This window comes from Puntigrus tetrazona, chromosome 21, assembly GCF_018831695.1.
Source record: "Puntigrus tetrazona isolate hp1 chromosome 21, ASM1883169v1, whole genome shotgun sequence".
NCBI lineage: Eukaryota > Metazoa > Chordata > Actinopteri > Cypriniformes > Cyprinidae > Puntigrus > Puntigrus tetrazona.
The window spans coordinates 16848086-16869356 of record NC_056719.1 but is presented as its reverse complement, the minus strand read 5'-3'; the positions used below and the strand labels follow the sequence as shown (position 1 = coordinate 16869356).

At 39.0% G+C, this 21271-nt stretch overlaps 2 protein-coding genes across 5 annotated transcripts; one reads left to right on the top strand and one right to left on the bottom strand.

Annotated features, from left to right (window-relative positions):
- The first annotated feature begins 350 nt into the window (after positions 1 to 350).
- Positions 351 to 17290, top strand: sept8a (septin 8a). 4 transcript variants are annotated; one of them, XM_043221839.1, is made up of 10 exons: positions 351 to 510; positions 5216 to 5330; positions 5423 to 5618; positions 6589 to 6775; positions 7898 to 8059; positions 9043 to 9139; positions 10320 to 10488; positions 10954 to 11086; positions 11528 to 11697; positions 16042 to 17284. In XM_043221839.1, exons 1-10 carry the CDS (start codon positions 481 to 483, stop codon positions 16202 to 16204), a joined length of 1422 nt encoding a protein of 473 aa, XP_043077774.1. In that variant the 5' UTR covers positions 351 to 480; the 3' UTR covers positions 16205 to 17284. The 4 variants fall into 4 exon arrangements, with proteins under 4 accessions (XP_043077774.1, XP_043077775.1, XP_043077777.1 ...); XM_043221840.1 differs by lacking the exon at positions 16042 to 17284 and adding an exon at positions 12953 to 13663; XM_043221842.1 differs by having other exon boundaries at positions 442 to 510; positions 16039 to 17285.
- A 90-nt stretch (positions 17291 to 17380) lies between these two features.
- Positions 17381 to 20708, bottom strand: ccni2 (cyclin I family, member 2). The gene is made up of 5 exons (XM_043221845.1): positions 20536 to 20708; positions 19782 to 19929; positions 19535 to 19669; positions 19378 to 19452; positions 17381 to 19283 (listed from the first exon to the last, which is right to left on the bottom strand). Exons 1-5 carry the CDS (start codon positions 20694 to 20696, stop codon positions 19080 to 19082), a joined length of 723 nt encoding a protein of 240 aa, XP_043077780.1. The 5' UTR covers positions 20697 to 20708; the 3' UTR covers positions 17381 to 19079.
- Between the last annotated feature and the right edge of the window lie 563 nt (positions 20709 to 21271).

Genomic DNA, 21271 nt, shown 5'->3' with positions numbered 1-21271 from the left:
CTCTTTATTTAGAAGCTCTACCTTGCCGTGTCTTAAGAAAAGACATTCCTGAAGTCGGTGGGAGTTTCCAGGAAGAAGCCATATTGAGCTTATGCTTTTTTTGTGAATTTACAAAACCTAGTACGGCGAAACGTGATCTAATGAATATTAATATCGTCGTCTGCGTAGTGTGTAGTGACGTCACCTACTTAATATTCAAGGACCCGCGCTTCGCCGTTATAAACCAAACGGCTCTGGGCGTGGTGAGAAGACTCGGATCGGCCTTTCAGCCAATCAGCGTAGGACGTCAAGGTGCGTCATTTAAAATTCATAAGCACGTCCTTCACCGTACTACTGTTCGTAAATTCTCCATCCCAACCACAGTGTGTGTGTGTGTGTGTATGCGCTCGCGTGTGTGTCAGCGGACGGTGAGAGAGACGAAGGCAGGCAGGCAGGCAGGCAGCTCCCTTTCGCCTTATCTAAACACATACATTCCTCATCATGGCGGCCACGGATGTAGACATATTTTCTGTAAGTACGCTTTTCAGTCAGTTCTGATTCCCACAGAGCCGTTTTCACTCAAATATACACAATCCTTGCAGGTTTTCCGTAATGAATTGGGACTAGCACGAGCGCTACTCTAGCTTAGCCCAACGGACACCGTCTACATTGAGCACTAGTGCCATCTAACGCTGTTTATTTACTGTGTGTGTGTGTGTGTGTGTGTGTGTGTGTGTGTGTGTGTGTGTGTGTGTGTGTGTGTGTTTACTACCTGTCCCAATAAGCTTATTTAAACCATATAATTCATTTCTACGTTATTTGTGAAGGAAACACCTCTTTTCCTAGTGTCTTGAATGTTACTTGTGACCATCTCTTTATTTGCGCTAGGGACCGATACAACCTACAATAATATGGGTTTATTGTTGAAGAATGTCTGCAAGACCTGATCGCATCTCAGCTTTTGAAGGCAACCTTTTCACTCGTTTACCGCTTTGTTGACATCTTTGGTGTTTGACTGCACCCAGATTCCAACTGACACAGCATCACATAACCACAGTTTGTAAAGTTTGGGGCCAGCATGTGGCCCTTCAGCCTGAGATCACAGATAAAGGCAGGATAAGGGGGCTGCTGATATCTGATGGTCCCCGCAGTTGAACAGCGGGGCCTTTTGGAATGGCTAAGAATCCGGGTGATGGTGTGAAGGTTAAGAAGATTACGAGAACGCAGGAAGATTTCAGTCTGTCTAAATAAAAGCAGGGGCAGGATGCTGCCGATAAGCCACGGCGTTGAAAAGACCTTTGTTTTGGATGCTGGTAATCAGGTGCCACCAGCAGGCTTCTTAACTTCCTTGATCTCTCCTAATGTCCTTAAACAGGAATTCCTTGGTCAACAAGCTTCTCCAGGAGGACCGTCCCGGCTGATGCAACCCTTGAAGCCTCTAGTGATTTATAAACCGTGTTTTGAGCGACATTGACCAAGATGCGTCGTGAGTACGGATCCGGCAGCGTTTGTTTCAGGATGCACACCTGGGGAAAGTCCTAGCTAGTGTTTGTTAGAGAGAGATCTGTTAGGCAGGGTAAATGATAGTTCATGTATACGCTGTGGAAATGAAACAAGGTGTGTTTCCTCTAAAGTCTCTGCTAGACTTGAATAGAATGCTTGTTTGAATGCAAGCGCTGTTTTAGCAACATGCGAGTTAATGAAATGTAAGTGTGCTCTAACGGTCAATGCCTTTGATTAGAGGTTTGTGTGGTTTTAGGCGCCATATTGATCGACTGCATTGAGCTGTGAAGGGTCAATTTTAATTGTAATTACATAAGCTTTAAGGGACAGTTCACCCAAAAATGCGAATACTTTCAACATATGCACGCCCTCGTGACATTCTGATGACTTTCACAGGTAGCGTAGCTCTTAATAATGCCAGATTTTACTGTCTTTTTACTGAAAGATGCGAAGAATTTTGGAAACAAGCCGGTCCTGTTTAACGTTAATTTCATTTATTATATCATACTCTAGTTTCAGGGCAGGGCCGATGTGGTTACTGTAAAGCTATATGCGTTTTGCGATGAGTCAACATCCTGTTCGTGCTTGGATACCACTGACATTAATAAACGCCATGATTCAAATGATAGAGGACCTTTTTGGCAAGAGCAGAACTGCCTATAAAGATGTGCATGGGTTTGTACTGCAATTTATGCATATTAAATATAAAACCTCGCGCGCACATTTTAGATTACATGCACAGTTAGCTGTGGTTTCTTGAAGAAAAGGCAGATAAAACCCAGTCTGCTTTTTTTGTTTAGGGCAGATGCCATACTGTGACCAAATCTAGACCATCTGCATTCTTCTCCACGTCGGCCCCTCCTCCTTCCGTATCAGATGGGATGCCAGCGAAATTTCCGATGAGGGTTGTCGCGTCGGTTTGCTTGAAGCGGGCACGCACGCATTCAGGTGTACGTAGGGGGTGAGATTGGAGCCGTCCCAATTTGGCTCTCCTCCGCTGTCACTCCGAGCACCCATCTGCCTTGAACAATCTGCGTTGTCCTAAACTCCGCTGTGCATTGACTATTGGACGGCGTCACTGTTCCCCGCAGAGTTCTAGTTTTAAATTATTAGCCGCTGCTCCAAACGATGGCGATTCGTTTTCGAGAAAGCGCTTCAACCCAAGTCTAGATACAGACGACCACGGCTTCATCTGTAAGGTTGTGAAGCCTGAAAATGGAAAATCGCAATCGGTACGCTGTTCTGAATATCTCTTAAGGAATAATGCAAGTCGGCGATGTTCGGACGGATGGTTTTTTTTTGTATGGGTTGATTCTTTCGCGGAGCGACGCGTGGAATGTTCCCTGATTTGCACACAGCCCTCAGTGTTCTGTCAGAAAGCACAGGCCTGTCACTGAGAGGGCGGGCTGAGAAAATATTGTTGTGTGGCCCAAACGCTGCTCCATTTCCTCTTGATCTGCTGCCCCCCGAGGGGAAATGTTTCCCTTACGGCGGGGGCATTTGCTATGAACCCCTATATGGGCATTGTTCAGGCCTTCCCAAGTTTTTTTTTTCTTTGTTCCCTCCTCCCTCCAGACCGCTTGTTTTCCGAAAAACGCTTTCAGCCATTTCCCCTTCACATCCTACCGCGGGACCTCCCCTTTAGCGCCTCAGCTTTGAGATGACACCGAGGTCGGTGCAGGTTTTTCGGTCAGAATTCCTTTTGTTACTCCAGCGGAGCGGCTGCTTCCCTCGCTCCGCGATCCTCTCAGTGACATCATTCACCAAATATGCGCCTGCATTGGGGAAGAAGACTAGGCTAGACAAGGGAGGAGCGCATTGATTTCACAATTTTAGGGCACTCGTTAGTGTGACGAAAGCTTTTAGTGGGTTTTTGGTGCTAAACTGTAGGAATTTAACTTTGAAAATCACGCTGCATGGTTTTAAGGGGATGTTAAATGCGTGGAATTTCATCGATCCTTTCAAGCATGTTTTATTAAGATCTTTCAATCTGTTCAATGAAAACTGACTTCTTTCTGATGACGTATGCTGGACTTCTCCAATCTTAAACCCTATCAATATCAGTTGCATTCAGTGCCGTATGTATAAAACATCTCAAATGCTCTTAAGAATAGTAGGAGTTATCTAAGAGTAAGAAACTGCTCAAAATTGCTTTTAGCTTCTTTACAGTAAAGTGTGCTGACTGAGGTGACACTTAAGTGTTGTGAACTAAACACCACGATGATGTCAACCCAAAATGGCTGCCCTCGACCTCTAAACAGCCAATAGTGAGCCTGCGTATGTAAAGACACAGCAGCACAGCACCTATCAATTAATGTAGCTATAATATAATAATTTAAGACATTGAAATATAATATTTAAAAAAAAATTTTTAAATGCTAAATGCAAAATGATATATTCTTATATATTAAAAAACAAAAGAGGACCTACAAAATATTAATAACTTAAATTGTGGCCATTGCCAATGTTAACAATTTTCTGTTTTTTTTTTTTTAATGTATTTATATATTTATTTCTTGTCATTAGATTTAGTGACTTCCTCACCCCTTTTGAGACATTTTTCAAAAGCCAAGCAACAAGATCAGTTTCTTGGACATTATTCGGATCCTCTTCCAGCAGAGTGTGTGTGTGTATATATATCAGTTAATTTCCCATTATGATGCAATCTAGCAACATTTAGCGACTGTTAGCTCAGTTCAATAGAAAGCACTTTTTTTTTTTTTTTTTTTGTATGCCAAAAAAAGCTAAGGAATTAATTTAAAGTACTTGTTTTGTGTACCAGAAAACACACAACATGTCCTGCGTTGTATGCATGAATTTCAGAGCTGAAGTTAGATACTTGGTGTTAAATAATAAAACAGTTAAAGCACATGCTATTATCATTCTATGGACAAAATCCCTGACCGGGATCTGTTTTCAGTGCAGCTTCATGTCATCTTATCACTCATTAAACTATAACAGGTCCTTTACTGCAAAAAACAGTCCGATGCAATTAAACCATGACGCCATGTGCTTTTTAAAAACATTTTCATAGGTTGTAGTATTGCTGGCTTGAAAAATACGTAAATGTGCGTATGCCCGGTAGCAGCAGCTGCGTCCGTTCTGCTTCAATCACAAATCAGACAGAAGAGTAGATTGACTTTGTGTGTGTGTGTGTGTGTGTGTGTGTGTGTGTGTGTGTGTGTGGGCTGCATTGTTTGCCGGTTATGGCAACAGTAACTAAGGAAGGCGAGTATCTGTTGCTACTTCTGTTACACTGTTTACTGTTACTTTTATTAAGTCTGTCTAAAGCAGAAACAAGGCTGTTTTGTCAAGCAATTATAAAGTATGAAATTGCTGCGTATCGTAGTTGAGGCATAAAGCACGTTTTTATGTTCAGAAATGGTGCTGCGCACAATTTTCTAGTATTTTTATACTAGTGATAATATTAACTGATTTAGCTGATTATTCAAAAAAATGAGACTGATTGATAGTAAATGCAATCGCATGCTTTAAGTCAAATAAAAGAATAGCTTGTTTGATCCTGGTGAGAAGCCTCATATCCTGCAGTGGGTATGCTGGCTAAAATGGAGTCTTTGTAGAATGCAATGTCAGTACCAGGCTTAAAATGTCCCAGTAGTTGCTGATTTATCGGCTTGACCGGTACTCCAAGCTTTCGGTTGCCTTGTCCTTCATGTATGCCTTATTTCAATCCATGCCAGCTTCAAGGACAAAATCTCTGATTCCTTCCTAGAATGAAGAAAAGCGGAACCTCAGCCTTGGCGGTCATGTTGGCTTTGACAGTCTGCCCGATCAGCTGGTCAGTAAATCGGTGACTCAGGGTTTCTGCTTCAACATCCTCTGTGTGGGTAAGCAACTATCATCAGCTCATTAGACTCCGCACTGGCTCAACGCCCGATCTTGTAGTGGAAACGTTAATCGGTCATCCTCTTGACGTTAGGTGAGACGGGCATCGGCAAGTCGACGTTAATGAACACCCTTTTTAACACCATGTTTGAAAACGAGGAGGCCAGCCATTACCAAAACGGTGTTTACCTGCGGCCCAGAACGTACGACTTGCAAGAGAGCAACGTCCACCTAAAACTGACCATTGTCGACACGGTGGGCTTCGGGGACCAGATCAACAAAGAAGAAAGGTACAAAAACCGCCGGCCGCTTAGGCCAGCATCATTGCTTTGCCACCGACGATGCACATACAAACGCATCTGTTAGATGGACCCGTGTATAATACAAAGACGTTTAATATATTTTGAAACAAGGTCCTCACTCTGAAAAGAATTGGTTTCTGTGTAGCTTTAAATTAGGGCTGTTAACATGCGTATGTGATTTAATAAAAAAAATATATAATGCAAATTAATCATTTGGTAAAGTTAGACCAATGCATTCATTAAACTAGTAATCTTTTGTTAATGTTAGTTAATAAAAAATACAGCGATTCATTGTTTGTTCGTCTTAGTGCTCAGCTTGTGAATTTAATAATGCATTAGTAAATGCTGAAATAAACCTTAATATTAATTTAGTTGCATTCTTGGTTTAATGTACCTTATTGTAAAGTGTTACCGATTAATTACATATGTTTTTAAAACATATAATGCAATGTAAAAACATGCATGCATGTATGTAGACAATAAGTGCATTGTACCAAATGATTAATTTATATATAAGTACACATTAGTTAAGGCCACCTAATATGAAGTGAGACCGAATTTCTTAAAAAAGCTTTCACTAACAGTTTGGGGAGAGGGAAAAAATAAACATTGGCTGCTAGAATGTGTCTTCTGACCCTCTGAATGCTGGCTGTAAAGAGGGACAGACCGGCAGAGAGAAGAAGTTAGGAATGCTTCCAGACTTTGCGTCTTATGGGAAAAATGCATCCAGAATGAGACCGTGTAGGCTCTGAAATCTTATAAGCGGCGCATGCAGGGAAAACTGCCCAAGAAGTCAAAGGACAAGGTCAGGCAGTGTAAACATGGTCCAGCTGCATCCCTCCCTCGTCTTCAATTCACTAGAGGAGATCACAAATATATATAATTTTCTCAAATATTGATGCTAATAAGTGAATGCGCATCGCTTATGTTTTCTTTGTAATGTGTCCGTTTTCTTCAGCTATAAACCCATTGTGGACTATATCGACACACAGTTTGAAAACTACCTGCAAGAAGAGCTGAAAATAAAGCGTTCTTTATTCAATTACCACGACACCAGAATCCACATCTGCCTGTACTTCATCGCTCCTACGGGACACTCGCTCAAGTCTTTGGATTTAGTCACCATGAAGAAGTTGGACAGCAAGGTAAGCGCGCGTCTCTGTGGTTCACTAGTCAATGTGCTGAAGACATTCCCTTAGTTGCCAAAAGAAGATTTACGACTTCACTGCAGACATCGTCTAATAGCATGTGAGTAAACCGCTAAGCCACAGCTATATCATATACTCGCTAAATACACTACCTTCTTAAAAACATTGAACAATTCCGAATTTTTGCATATTGCCAGTTTATAAAGCACACATAAAATATGAGATTAAGCTGTAAATATTACTTAACCCTACTCCATACTACAGTATTGTAGTAATTTAACATTCAGGTTGTCATTTAACATTCACGCTGTACTGATGGGAGTATTGATAATCCTTAAATATGTGGAAATGTAGGACAGTGGGCCGGGGCTTCTCTCTGTCCGGTGGAAACGGAGCCAATCAATTCTTCATTTCATCAGAATGTAATAGCATGAACGAGAGTAGAGCTCGAGGTTTCTGTTTTTTAGGAGACGGACAGATGGCTGGTAATGATGTGGCCCCAGGGCCCCGTGAACACAAATACACATGAAGCCTGGGAAATGCTCTGTCTTCCATTAGATGTCACATGATCAAGTGTTCTATAGAAAGCATGCGTGTTTGTAAAGTGTAAGGTATTTGTAATGCAAACTAGGGTTACTTAAAGGAACAAATGAACAAAGAGTTTCAATATTTTTCCTATTTAAGACGATAAAACTCAACTTATTAACTCTGGGGGAGTTGGAGAATGAGTCTAAAAAAAGTGCAGTGTTCCTTTAAGGCGTCTCTTTACACAGTTGAGTTAAGGCTGCTCTGTGCCTGCTCAGATGGCTGTGTAAAGAGGTAATGCTGTATGAAAGCCATGCTAAATTAAGCTCTCTAAACCTCAGCCCCACATCCAATGATTCAGGGGCAAAGACAGACATTTTTCAACACGTTTATCATCCGGTAGTCTCATGCGAAAGTTGTTCTTTTTAATTCGCAGTCAGTTCATTAATGAATCTCCGTGAAACACATGTAGCCTGATTCGTTACTGGTGTTGTATTTGGCATTAAATCTTTTAACGGCACGCTTTGTTCAAACTGCAAGTTTGCCAGATATGGAGCTAGAAGATGCTAAATGTATTTTTTCTTCTCTCTTTAGGTGAACATCATTCCTATTATTGCTAAAGCTGACACGATTTCTAAGAGTGAACTGCACAAGTTCAAGATCAAAATCATGAGCGAGCTGGTTAGCAACGGTGTTCAGATCTACCAGTTTCCCACAGACGACGAAGCCGTGACAGAAATAAACTCCTCTATGAACGTGAGTCTTACCACAGACACAAACCACATCAAGACAGTGTACTTCACTGCTTTGTGTTCTTTGCTTTTTTGTTTTTAATTTAGTAAAAAGGTTTATTGCCAATGTAGGTGATTTGCAAAAATGAAGTCTTCTGAAGAAGTGAGGTCTTTTGCTCATACTTGTAAATTATTTTCCATAATATTTTTTTCCTGGACAATAAAATATATATATTTTTTAATCATTTGTTTAAAAAAAAATCGAATGCATTTTACTAGCGATGCAGTAAAATTCACTTTTAAAGAAGCTCTATATTTCTCATTTTCATTGATGGAGATTTCTGTCAAACACTTTTAAAATGAAAATGAAAATTCTGACTATAATCAATACATGGCTGAGGAGGACCATGCGCTGTTCATTTTCGATTTCCACTCTGTATTCTTTTCACTTTTTTTTATTATTATTATTCTAACGAACATTTTAACAAGCAACACAACACTTTATTTTACTGAAGTTAAAGTAACATTCAGATAAGCCCAGTTTCCAACAGCTTAATTATTTAAAGTGCCCCTATTATGGATTATGAAAGGTTCATATATTGGTTTTGGGAGTCCCAATAAACGTATAAAATGCATTGGTTTTTACCTTATTTGTACATAATTTTTTGTTTTATTAAATTGGTTGGTTGGTCTCATTTAAAGCAGTGTTTGTGAGCTTTTATCGCCCCAAAAGCAGCACCTAGTGGCAAAGAATGAATTTGCATTTTCATTCAGACCAACTCGAAAACACAGAACAAGCGGCAGTATGTTTTATTTTGACTTCAACATAAAACAGCTTGTGACACATTTTAAATATGAATTATTTCAATGATTCTTACTTTCGAGAGACAATAACTTTATACACAGGGTGTCGTCATTCACTGCGTTTTTCAAAAATCCCCATTAGGAGCACTTTAACCTTTTTGCATACATAACTACCATGTTTTCACCGTGTCGTCTTTATTCTAGGCCCACCTTCCCTTCGCTGTGGTGGGCAGCGTGGAGGAGGTGAAGGTGGGGAATAAGACGGTGAGGGCCAGGCAGTATCCGTGGGGAGTGGTTCAAGGTAAGCTGGAGCAGGAACGTCACACTCTCAACAGCATCCTTTTGCTGCGATTGACGAGCATGACTCTGTCACTGGAGAACATCACGCTCAAGGGGCTGGAGTGTATCAGCCACACCGGGGCTTTCATTTGAACCCTGCTTCTCCAGGCAGATGCCGGCTGAGGGGTATTTTTACTACGCCTTTCATGTAAAAACAATCCCATCAATCAAAGCGGCGATAAATGCCACTCTAGACGGGAGCTAATTACCGTGTTTTCTCAGATGTGAGAGAGAGGGAGCTCTGCCGCAGATAAGGTCACGTCGTTAGTCATGTTCTTCGGTTTAATTTGTCCTCCAGCTTAAGTAGAGACTCGTGCTGCATGAAAGAGATGCTCAGTGTAGAGCGGTTGATGTAAAAACAAACAGCTGACTCCTGGTGCCTTTGTGCATCAATTTTAAATACTGGCAAAGGAAAATGTCATCTTTTATCGTTTTTCAGTTCTCAGACAATGTACTTAGTACAGCAGACTTCAAACCTAAATACTGATAAGCATGCAGATTATTAATACTTATTAAAATAAGACATTTTTTATTAGTGTTCAAAACGGTTGCATTTTGTTTCAGGATTCCTTGAATTGCATATTTCAAATGAAACACAAATGTCTTCACTGACTTTTGATCAGTTTGATGTGACCTTCCTAAATACAATTCTTTACTATTAATTAATATACATTTATTTCAGTTTTGTTTTACTGGTAACACTTTGTTTTGATGGGTCCACAACATACTACACACTGACTATCAGAAAATTTGCAAGTGTATGCCAATTTTTTTCTACCATAAAACAGTTATTAGACATATGGTTGACATGTAGTTACTTATATTTAGTAAAATGTCTAAAGTTGACTATTAAAGGGTAACCGTTTTGCTTTCCAAATGTATCAAAGAGTTAACTCATCTGTGTAATTAATTTAATAAGGGGTGTGTATGCCGTTGCTGTAATTAAAATAAATTATTAATATGGTTAAATATGCATTTTTGCATATTATACATGTATGCATGCCTAAATTTGCATTTTTTTGGTAAATAATGGTAAAATGCTAAATAAAGCAATGCCACTGATCTTGTTGCTCATTGGGTGTGTTGGTTTGCACACACACACTTGCATGGTTGTTTTACGTCGTGTGTATTACGTGTTGCAGTGGAGAACGAGAGTCACTGTGATTTCGTGAAGCTGCGGGAGATGCTGATCAGAGTGAACATGGAGGATCTGCGAGAACAGACTCACGCCAGGCACTACGAACTCTACAGGCGCTGTAAACTAGAGGAGATGGGCTTCAAAGACACCGACCCAGACAGCCAGCCTTTCAGGTGGATCGCCTTGCTTATTCACTCCAAATCACGATAACGGCAGAGATGCACTTTTAAAAAGCAGTCCACGGAGGAACGGTACACTCTCACTATCAGAGCTCCAGCGTTTATACCGTTGCAGAGAGTTTTGGTTGACCAACCATAATGCCTTATACGCTGTTTTATCCGACCAACAAACCAGACGGGAGAGTAGATTGTCTTTGGGGGACTTAGGCCACTAGTGCATTTTGTGTTTTAGCATGACAACAATCCTCATTTACACTGCACAGCCTAAAACACGTCACATGATCATTCGTGCACGCCATTTTTTTTGGGGCCTCAAACAAGAAACAAGACCTTCATTCATGTTTAATAACCAATATAGTTAAATGCACACATTTTATTTTACTGATATTGTATTATATAATTTTTAGAAAAAAGCCCTTTTTTAAGATTTAATATTTTTTCTGTATGGCCCCTCCACAGTCTACAGGAGACATATGAAGCCAAAAGGAAGGAGTTTCTTGGAGACCTGCAAAGGAAGGAAGAGGAGATGCGGCAGATGTTCGTGAACAAAGTGAAGGAGACTGAGGGCGAGCTGAAGGAGAAGGAGAGAGAGGTTGGTCCTGACGCATTACCATTTATCAGTCCTCTTAAAGTCCCCATGAATCAAAAAAGAGGTTTTTTTACTTTTAGTATGAGTATGTTAGTATTAAGGTTGTCAAAACGTGCATTTATTATTCACGACGTACACTTACGGATCAAAGATTTTGATGGCATCACCTGCTCATCAGCAGAGTTTCTGTCCAATCATATGCTGTCTAGAATCTGAAGTGTCCCGCCCCCTACTCCATCAATAGCAACTGAAGCTGAAATTGATTACTTGTTCATATTGAATCTAATCTGGGATCTATTATACTGTCATAAGCTGTCAAACGTTCATTTTTTGAGTGTTTCTAGTCGCTTCAGTCGACCTTCAAATAAAACCAATGACATGCCGCATAACGCAAGTCAGTGTGGAAAGCAAAGCTTCTGGCGTAACTCTTGCGTCTCTCCTCAGTTACACGAGAAGTTCGAGCAGCTGAAGCGCATGCACCAGGAGGAGAAGAGGAAGGTGGAGGAGAAGAGACGGGAGCTAGAGGAGGAGATGAACGCCTTCAACCGGAGGAAGGTGGCCGCAGAGACCCTCTCGCTCTCACAGCCCCTCAAGAAGGACAAAGACAAGAAAAAGTGAGTCATCCTTCCGTCCTTTTATCGTGAAACCAAATCCAACAAATCGTGAGCTCTTCGCACAGCGGTGGCCAAAATGATTCGAGCACTAGTGTAAAAATGGTTTTAAGTGTGTCAATTACATAAACATACTCTCCTTATCGATTAGCTTCTACGAACTAAATGAATTCAGCATTTGCTTGCGTTCATCTTTTGTCCTCGGAGCTCTTGAGCAGAGTTTCTCAGGAGCTTTGCAGCTTTCTTGAAGCGTCTCGGAGACACCGTCTGCCTCAGTTAGTTCTGTTTCTTCCGATCCAAATCTCACTGGATTATGACAAATGCATGCGAAGTTAACGTTTGGACACGCTACAACTATTTTTAGCTGCTGAACATAAGTGTTCCGTTCATTTTGGGCACCGCTGTGTGTGTATAAGTAGCTGAAATCCAGGATGTAAAGGTCATGCCAGGCTTCGGGATATTTGGTGTCCACAGACACATCCCCAAATATGACTGGCCCCCTGGCAGCCAGTCCTGATCCCTGGCAGCTCAAGTGAAGCTCATCTAGCGCCATCTTGCGGTTGTCGATGGTACCTGCGGGGAACATTTACAGAGCATCCATTTTGTGGTTTGTACCCGAGATGGATCCAGCCAAGGAGATTAGCTCTTTAATATAGTCACTTAAAACTAATTACGCTCTCAGGTCACGGCAGGTCAAAACGGCATTGTCTGAAGAAAGTAACATTTTATTATTACAATTACTGAAACGCACTCATATATAGCTAATTATTTAGCGGCATTCATCATGCAGCCTAAAGCAAAACTGAAACTACCAGCATGCTGGGAATGTTCAGTACTAATAAAAGTATGGGTAAACCTTTTTAAAGATTTCAGTTGTCATTATTAACTAGTTATTAACTCCATACCTGAATTAACAACTACCTTACTATTAATAAGCAGCAAATTATGAGTGTATTGAGGGGAAAAGACATAGTTAAGAGTGAGAAATTGTCCCTAAACTTATGTACCCCTCATTCTAATTGTGCTTAAAATGCTTTACATTTATGTAGGTAGCTTTGATATTATTAATTGCTGCATGTCTCAAAAAATGTGACCAATGTCCTGAAAACACGCTGAACATGGAAAAGCTCTATTATACATCCTTTCGTTCCATGCATCACATGTATATTTGTGTTTCTAATACATTTCCATTCTCATTAGTTCATTTGCATGTTTCATTTTAATTTTATTTCCTTGTTTTGTGTTTGTTTTCTTTCAGTTAATTTATGAGCACACCGCAGGCCATCCACGGACTTTCCTCTATTAACATTGCAGCATCAGCTTTTGGTTTTTTTTGACTCGTTCCTCATGACATTGTGTTGAAGGACCAAAGACCCTGATGGGAAGACAGAGATGCATTATGGGGGCTCTTGTTTGTTTGTTTGTTTGTTTTCAGGTGGGTGGGGTCATTTTTAATGCCCCTCCCCTCATCAATCCTATTTTAGTTTTGTTTCGGTGCAAGTGTGTTTTTTTTTTGTTCTCTTTTAATACACATTTTGTTTTGGTACCAACCATCTGTCTTACAGTCAGGCCAAATTTTGTGACGTACTTATTCAGTACATGTTTCCCTTGCCAGTGTACAGTAGTATTTAAGATCTGAGCCAAACTCATTAGCACAGCACAGTGATATACTAACGCACACACGTGTATGATTTTATTATTATTATTATAAGCCTGCATGGGTATGGCTAAATAAAGCAGTCTTAGTTTTTTTTTTTTGGTGCTGTTTTTAAAAGTTCATGACAACCGATATGCAAATTATATTTTTTTGTATTTTAATATTAGGCTGTATGGTATTCAGGTGACGATGTTTATCACATATAAGCCGTTCTGTAGCACTAAAGGCCATCTGAACTAAAGTAACTTCTACAGATCTTCATTCGCATAAGGAAATAAATGTTGGAAATAAACGCTCCCCTGATTTCCTTCAGCTGTTGGGATGTGCTTTGTGTTGCTTGAGATATACATAAAGAGATTTGGGACTTTCTTTTACAAAACTGAAAGTAGAAAAGAAAATAAGGCAAAGCCGAACAATCAATATTCAGTCTTTTTTTTTTTTTTCTTCACTGCCAGTCAAACGTTTATTATTTGCATTTATTTGATCGAAAATGCAGTAAAAATTGTGGAATATTACAATTTAAAAACTATCTTTGAATACATCTCCCCATTATCGCATTTTTTTTTTTTTTTTTTTTTTTTTTGTGAAAGATGCATTTTATTAAGATTCGAGTAGGTTCAAAAGAACAGCGTTTAATTGCGATAGTAATCATTTGGGATATTTTAAATGCCACTTTTCATAAATTTAACACATCCTTACTGAATGTTTTTCTTTTTAAATCTGACCAAAAATTTAGATGGTAGCATGTATAATACATTTATCAAAAATCTTAAAAAACGATAAGTATAGTTAACTCAACTGAATGTGTCATTTAAAAACCTGTTACTTTCATTATGAAGAGAACGGAAAAACAGGGTGGATAAATAATGGCGTAAATTTATACAATATTTTATAAATCGCACGTTTTCCCTCACATAGTACGAAAACAAAAGAATAGAGTTGTCAAGCTGCTTTTATTTCAAGGGAAGGACACAGAAACATGCCATTTTTAGCAAATAAAATGAAAAAGATAGCATTTAGAAAATGACATTTCTATTTTAGAAAAGGAATAGGATCTGTAGCTGCCTTAAAGGACTGGGACGAGGCTTTTTTGGTTAAAATAGGACGAAAAAAAAAAATTCTTCACATTAATACAGCAACATTATTCGACATGAAATGTAAATGGATATAAAACGCATAACACTATAAAGCATAACCATTAAGAAATGAATTGGCCAACAAAAAGATTTCTGTTAAAGCATTGCACTGACTTACAGTATGAATAACTTGTGAATATAGAAAGCATATACAAAACAAAAAAAAGGTACAAAAATAAAAAAACATGTAAAAAGAAATCTCAATTAAGGGTAAAGTGCTGCATAAAGTTTTCATAAAAGAAATCAAAGTGCCTTGGGCATCATTCGACGGCTCCCAGCTTTCACAAAGCAAGCGTCATCTCACTGACTAGAAGAGGGCCGTAACGGAGGACAAGGAGAGACGTGTTCCCGTGTCTCCTGCAGTCTGTGGCTGGCCGTTTTCACCGACACGTCCTCATAAAAGCACCAGAACCCGTCGTAGAAGTCGTCCATGTCTTGCTCCCTCTTTGCGTCCCCGTCTCCGTCCTCCTCCTCCCGCGCGTCACGTCCTCTGAACGCCAGCATGCTGGAGGCGTCCAAGATGTAGACGGCGTTTGTGGGTAAGGAGAGCTCGAGGCCGGTGAGGAACTCATCCACCATCTCCTTACAGCAGATGAACTCGGTGCTCTCCATCTACGGCGAGCGCAAACATTAAGATGCGGTCACTGGAAAAAGCGCTGTATAAGACGCTCAAGTTGTGAAATGCCACGCAACAGCTTTGTGCGAGAAACATGGGCCGTATGGGTTTGTTTATAACAAGATTATGTTGAGCTAAAGAATTATATTCTAAAATATTTTGTGCTGTCAAACGATTAATCGTGATTTAATGGCATCCAAAATGTCATGTATGTGTGTGTACGGTGTATATTTATGCATATACACACACACAGTATATTTACTTATATTTAATATTATATATATTTACATATATATAATATTTACATTGTATTTGTATTACAGATAAATAAACACTTTTTATATATATATACATAATAATAAATATACACAGCACACACTTATTTTGGATGCAATTCATCATTTTGAACAAAAAAAAAAAAAAAACTTATAATTTGTATTAAATCTTATTTTGTAAATAAGAAAACTCTGATTACTAAAAGTTTGTTTTCTAGCCAAATAAACAATTAATCGCATACAAGTTTGTTTACAACAATGTTTATATACATATAAAAACTATTTATGTCAATATTTATATAGTCATAATGTTATTATATCTCATAAAAAAATGAAAATTGTATTGCTAAATTTGTTATTATTAATAACTAGATTTTTTAGAATTAAATTATTTAAATTTATTAAAAAAAAAAAATATATATATATATATATATATATATATATATATATATATATATATATATATATATATATATATATATATATATATATATATATTATATTTTTTTTTTTTTTTTTTTTATGTATTTATATATTTATGCAGGGTTTTTTTTTTTTTTCCTTTTTCACTTGCAGTTTCTCCAAAATATTCCATGCACATCAATCTCCCAAAAGCTGTACGATTAGCCATACGCTCTTGACTACCTGTGCTTTCCTCAGCAGGTCGGTAAAAACTGAGAACCAATCAGGCGTCAGCCTCTCCAGCTCCAAAGTGATGATGGCCAAAGCCAACATGGAGCCCTTGAACTGCCAGAGCTGGTGGCAGGCCATACAGTGCTGCACCTGCCTGGTCCACAACGACGCCTGGAGGCAAGGTCTCTTCTGAGAGCCGGCCAGCATCAGCTGAGGATGCCCGGACATCAGCAGGCCGTGGAACTGAGGGAAAACAACAACAACAAACCGCTTGACCGACGGAGACAAGGCCACCAAAAAACCTAACGACTTACAGAGGGTCTGTATCTGTAATGGTTTCTGTGTAAGCCCTTCATGAGCGGGCTGTAAAAAAACGTGCCGTGTTCAATAGCCTCTATGTTTTTAAAAAAATAACAAGCCTCTCGCTCTTATTCCCAATACAGATACAGTCTGTTTTCATCAACGCGGGCCATTTTGTTAACGTGAAAGCCATGCACAACCCACCGAAACCGTTTCGTTTTTTGGGAATTGATTCCCCCGATTGATTTTCCATTCGAGAAATACGAGTCGAACTAATCAGCGTTCGCAATCATTGATGAATACAGTAACGTGCACTTATGAAAAAACTAAAGATGAAAATCGGGCCAATTCTGATTTCACATCGTCTTCTAGCTTCGTCTGCTTGGAAAAACAAATAAGCCATGTTACATGAATAGGAATGACGTGATGGTTTCATGAGTTCAGGGTAGTAAAACACATTGCCTTGTGGGATGTTTTGTGAAATGTTTACTGTGGAAGTGTGACTTTCCTCTGTATCTCTGGCTGTATGTGTGAGCGTTTACTTCTCCAAGAGACTGACGAGTCGCGTGGACCTTGTACGGTAATATATTTAAAGGGATTCTTAATTGTGGATATTTATTTGGGAGGTTTTAAGGAAATTTATTTTTCTACGCTATTAGATATTTTTTCATTTCACAAGCAATTCTATTTAATTATTCTACGCGTTACAGACATCTAGATATCTATAATATGACCTATAAAGGGAGATCTCACAGAAACATCCCAAAATATATAATGCATAAAGAAAAAGCCTTTTTAGGACCATCAAGATTTATTAATTTATTTTAATTAAAAATTTAATTTATCTATTTGAACTATTTTTGCATTATAAAATGTGCTAATTACTAATGAAAATAGTTTCACACTGAACCCAGTCTTGTCTAAAAAAAATAAAATAAATAAATAAAAAATAAAATTAACATTTTTAAAATAGATTACCCTTATAAAAGGGATTTTATTATTATTATTATTATTATTATTAAAATTAAAACAGCCAATGAATATGCAGCTTTTTTGGTAAATTATATATATATATATATATATATATATATATATATATATATATATAAATTTCCATAAACGTCTTAATGGTCCTAAAGCAGGCTTTTTCCCCCTTTATCTAAAAATATTTAGCATTTTGATTTGGGATGAAATAATACCCATGTTTCATGAGTTTCTCCCATATTTTAATTTAATTTTCTTAAAGGAAAAATAAAAAATTACACCATCTACTCACCCGAAGCCATCCTGGGTGTATATTACTTTCTTAAAATATATATTTTTTTTTAATGTATCCTGGCTTTTCCAAGCTTGGTGGATAGCGGCAAAACCCCATCGATCTTCACAGGACATGTGCTAATTCCCCAAAGGCATATAGGTTAGTTTTACAATAGATATATTCGATTTATAGAGCTTCAGAATAACTGCCGCTGTCCACCAGCAGTGCCATGCTTGGAAGAGCCAGGATAATAAAACAACAGACCGGGTTCGTCTAAAAGTAGAAAGGCATATACACCTAGGATGGCTTGGGGGTGAGTAGATTCTGGCGTAATTTAAATTTTTGCCTGAAATATTTATGAGATTTTTAACGTCTGGATTTTTTTGTTGATTTAAAAAATCTGAAGTATTTTTAACAGGGTCTCGTTTCACATTTTTAATGGCTATTTTATGACTGTGGTGTGCCAAAACAGCAACTGCTCTCCATTTGTTAACTGTTGGTCTGACTGATCCGACTGATCTAAATGCCTCCTGACCATGTCTATGCCACACTAACTTGTGCAAAGAACGTCAGTCATATTTTTACACATTTTAACTGAACACCACTAGGAAAGACAAAAGTATGAAGATGCGCCATGTTGCCAAAAGTGTTGGAACATCCCCTTTTGATGAACAGGTTTGACTACTTTAGTCATTTCCATGAGTACCAATCTTAATGTTTAACCAAATAATGGTATTCTAGGGAATTGCGTGCTTCTACATTTTATAGCAACGGTTTGAACGGCTTTTCTATTCTAATATGACAATGCATCTGTGTATAAGGCGAGGCTAAAAAGGAAATGATTGATTGAGTCGGTGTGGAAGAACTTGACTGGTCTGCAGAAACCTCTGGTGTGACTTTAAATGAGCCCAAAACTCATCACCAAACACCAACGACTACATACACTGTTTGGACAAAAGTATTTGCGCCCCTGCTTCAGAACAGAAAAAGCACTTCCACAACTGCGGCAACAAAAATATTTTAAATTCATGCATTTAAAATAACTAAACAAATGTATTTCTATCTCAGTTGCGTGACCTTTTGGCTCAAGGTCTGCATTTTTAAGTCCAGACCAGTCAAGTTCTTCCACACCGACTCAATCAGTTGGTTCTGAACCGTGCCTTGTACACAGAGGCATTATCATTCAAATAGAAAGGGGTCTTGTCCAAACTGTTGCTATAAATTAGAAGCACAGTTCCCCAGAATATCATTATATGATATTACATACTTTAACAGTAAGATTTGTACTCATGGAAATGACTGAAGTAGTCGTTAGGAGGAGGCGCTAACACTTTTGGCAATATAGTGTAGCTGCAATTTTTTGGCGCTAGTATATTTGTATTGGAGATGTTTTGCAGGGTTATCTATCTGCTTTACTGCTAAAGTACAAGTCAGATCAGTGCCTTGGCCTAATAACTTATATTGCCCTAAAGAAGCAGATTACCACATGCACAACGTCAAGGACCAAATGTCAGTTTTTGCTAACGTTTGCAACGGGCGCATTAAAAGGGTTGTGCGATTTCTGACGACTCACGATGTGAACGAAGTCGACCGGCGTGGCGATGTAAAGGTCCCAGTGCAGCTTGTTTAATATGACTCGCTCCATGCGAAGAATCTCCGCTGTTGAGAATGTGCATCTGCTTTGCTCCAGCAAGTCTTTAACCGACGCGATCACCTGTTCACCGACAAAACGGAACAATAAACGTGCTGGAATGGTTAAAAGTGGTCTCTGTCGTCATTGTGCTACAAGAAAAAAAAACGCATCTTGCCTCATCTTCCTCGTTGATTTTTGCAGCAAGGATAAGAGAGGTGATGGCCATGCATTTGAGATATTTCAACTGAGTCTGCAAAGAGAGAGGACTTAGAGTCGATCTACGCCATTAATCTTTTCTAGTAGCAATGGGAAATTGTAATTGTTTCGCTTGCTTTGACTGTTGCAAGCAGGCTGTTGAGAACGCAGACTCCCAGAGCGAACGTCTCGGAGGAAAACCGGAATAGGCTGCTCATTTCACGCAACCACACGATCACCTCATGGTACTGAGGGGGGCGGATGTCTGAACCCTGAAAGCACACGAAACACGGCAAACGTTGAGCTTACATTTGTTTCTGAGTTTTCTGGTCTTGCTGGTTAAAGCAGCTCAGAAGCCCGCAAACGACAAATATGCCTTTTAACCTGAATGCAACCGTTTTTAAGGACCGGTGCTCTCCAAAGGCGCATCTCTCTCTCCAGGGTGTTGAGCAAAAGTGTGCCCAGCCGCCGATTCTCCTCTTCACCAGGCGGCTTCATTTTGGAAACCAGCCTTTTCCACTGGAAGCAATGCCTGACGAAGAACTGCAGTTTAGTGATTTAGCGGATGCTTTAATGCAAAGTGAGCTTTCATGCAGCCAACAGTAGTCTCGCTGCAGTTTATCAATCAATGCTTGTGAAGTTTGAACTTCCAAGATTTCAGTAGTGCATTCAGATCCTGATTTTGGGATGCGTGCAATGCAAAAAGGTCCCAGCATCAGGCCTGCAGCGTAGGTTTTACAATCACGCTCTGCGTTTTAATAAAACGTGTTGGCATTTACAAAATTTAACAAATGCACGACATTTTAACTATATCGACAAGTCTATCCGGAAGCAGAAAACATCACTTGTGAGACTGAAGGCGCTCAGGCGATATGGGCGGGTCGAACTAACATCAGTAAACAAAGACGTGGAAACTTTTGGGTATAAAAAATTACCTTTGAAAAAAGAAACACGCCTTCTGTCATCGGCGTCCGCTGCATAAATGAGGAAAAAACTCATTCCCTCATGTCTAAAAAAAAAAAGAAAAAAAAGAGCGCACTGCTTTACACAACAACGAGACGGATCTTAAAATGCACCGCTTAAAAACGTCAGAGGCTCGATACAACACTGAGGGGTGTGAAACAAGTTATATACTTACGCTTGAGCCCGGAATGTCGAATTAGAATCAGCTTTGGGGAATGTAAGAAAAGAAAAGTGGTACAAAGCGTCAACAGTTCCCCCACGATCTGTTTTTGAACCCGCGTGGCTCCGCCCACGTATTTGAGCGCACGCTGATGGCCACGCCCACGTGTGTGACATCACGCGTAGTTGACCCCGCCCATGTACTCGTAACCCACGTACTGAAGAACTGTGTTAGTGGGTCAAACATACGGGTTCTTTCGTATTCATTATAAGAATTAATTACATCTTGATGACTTATCATTAGGGTTAGAAGAGATTAACGAGCTCACTTATGAAAATGCTAATATGCGTCTTATTAGATTTTAGACGCAAATATTAGAATAGAATATGAGGGGTCTGTGGTCTGTGGTTTATTTAATAAAAGCTCGGTCCACATAAAGACTTCTGTTCATTTGAAAGCGTTCAGTTTTTGTGTTTAAAGCAGAAACCAAAAGTTATATCTTTATTTATTTATTTTAATAAAAAAAAACCGCTTATATGTGATAAACCACATTCAATGGTCATTTTTAAAATAAGAAAAATTAAATGGAAAAGTGACAAAAAAAGAAGTCAGAATATATTAGGCTACCTAAAACTATAAGTTATACTAACTACTATTTTCATCTTGTAATCTGTAATCAGTAACTCACTACAATTTGTTAGTAATCTATCAAGCACTGGAAATAAACTAAATATAGAAAATGATATAAAAA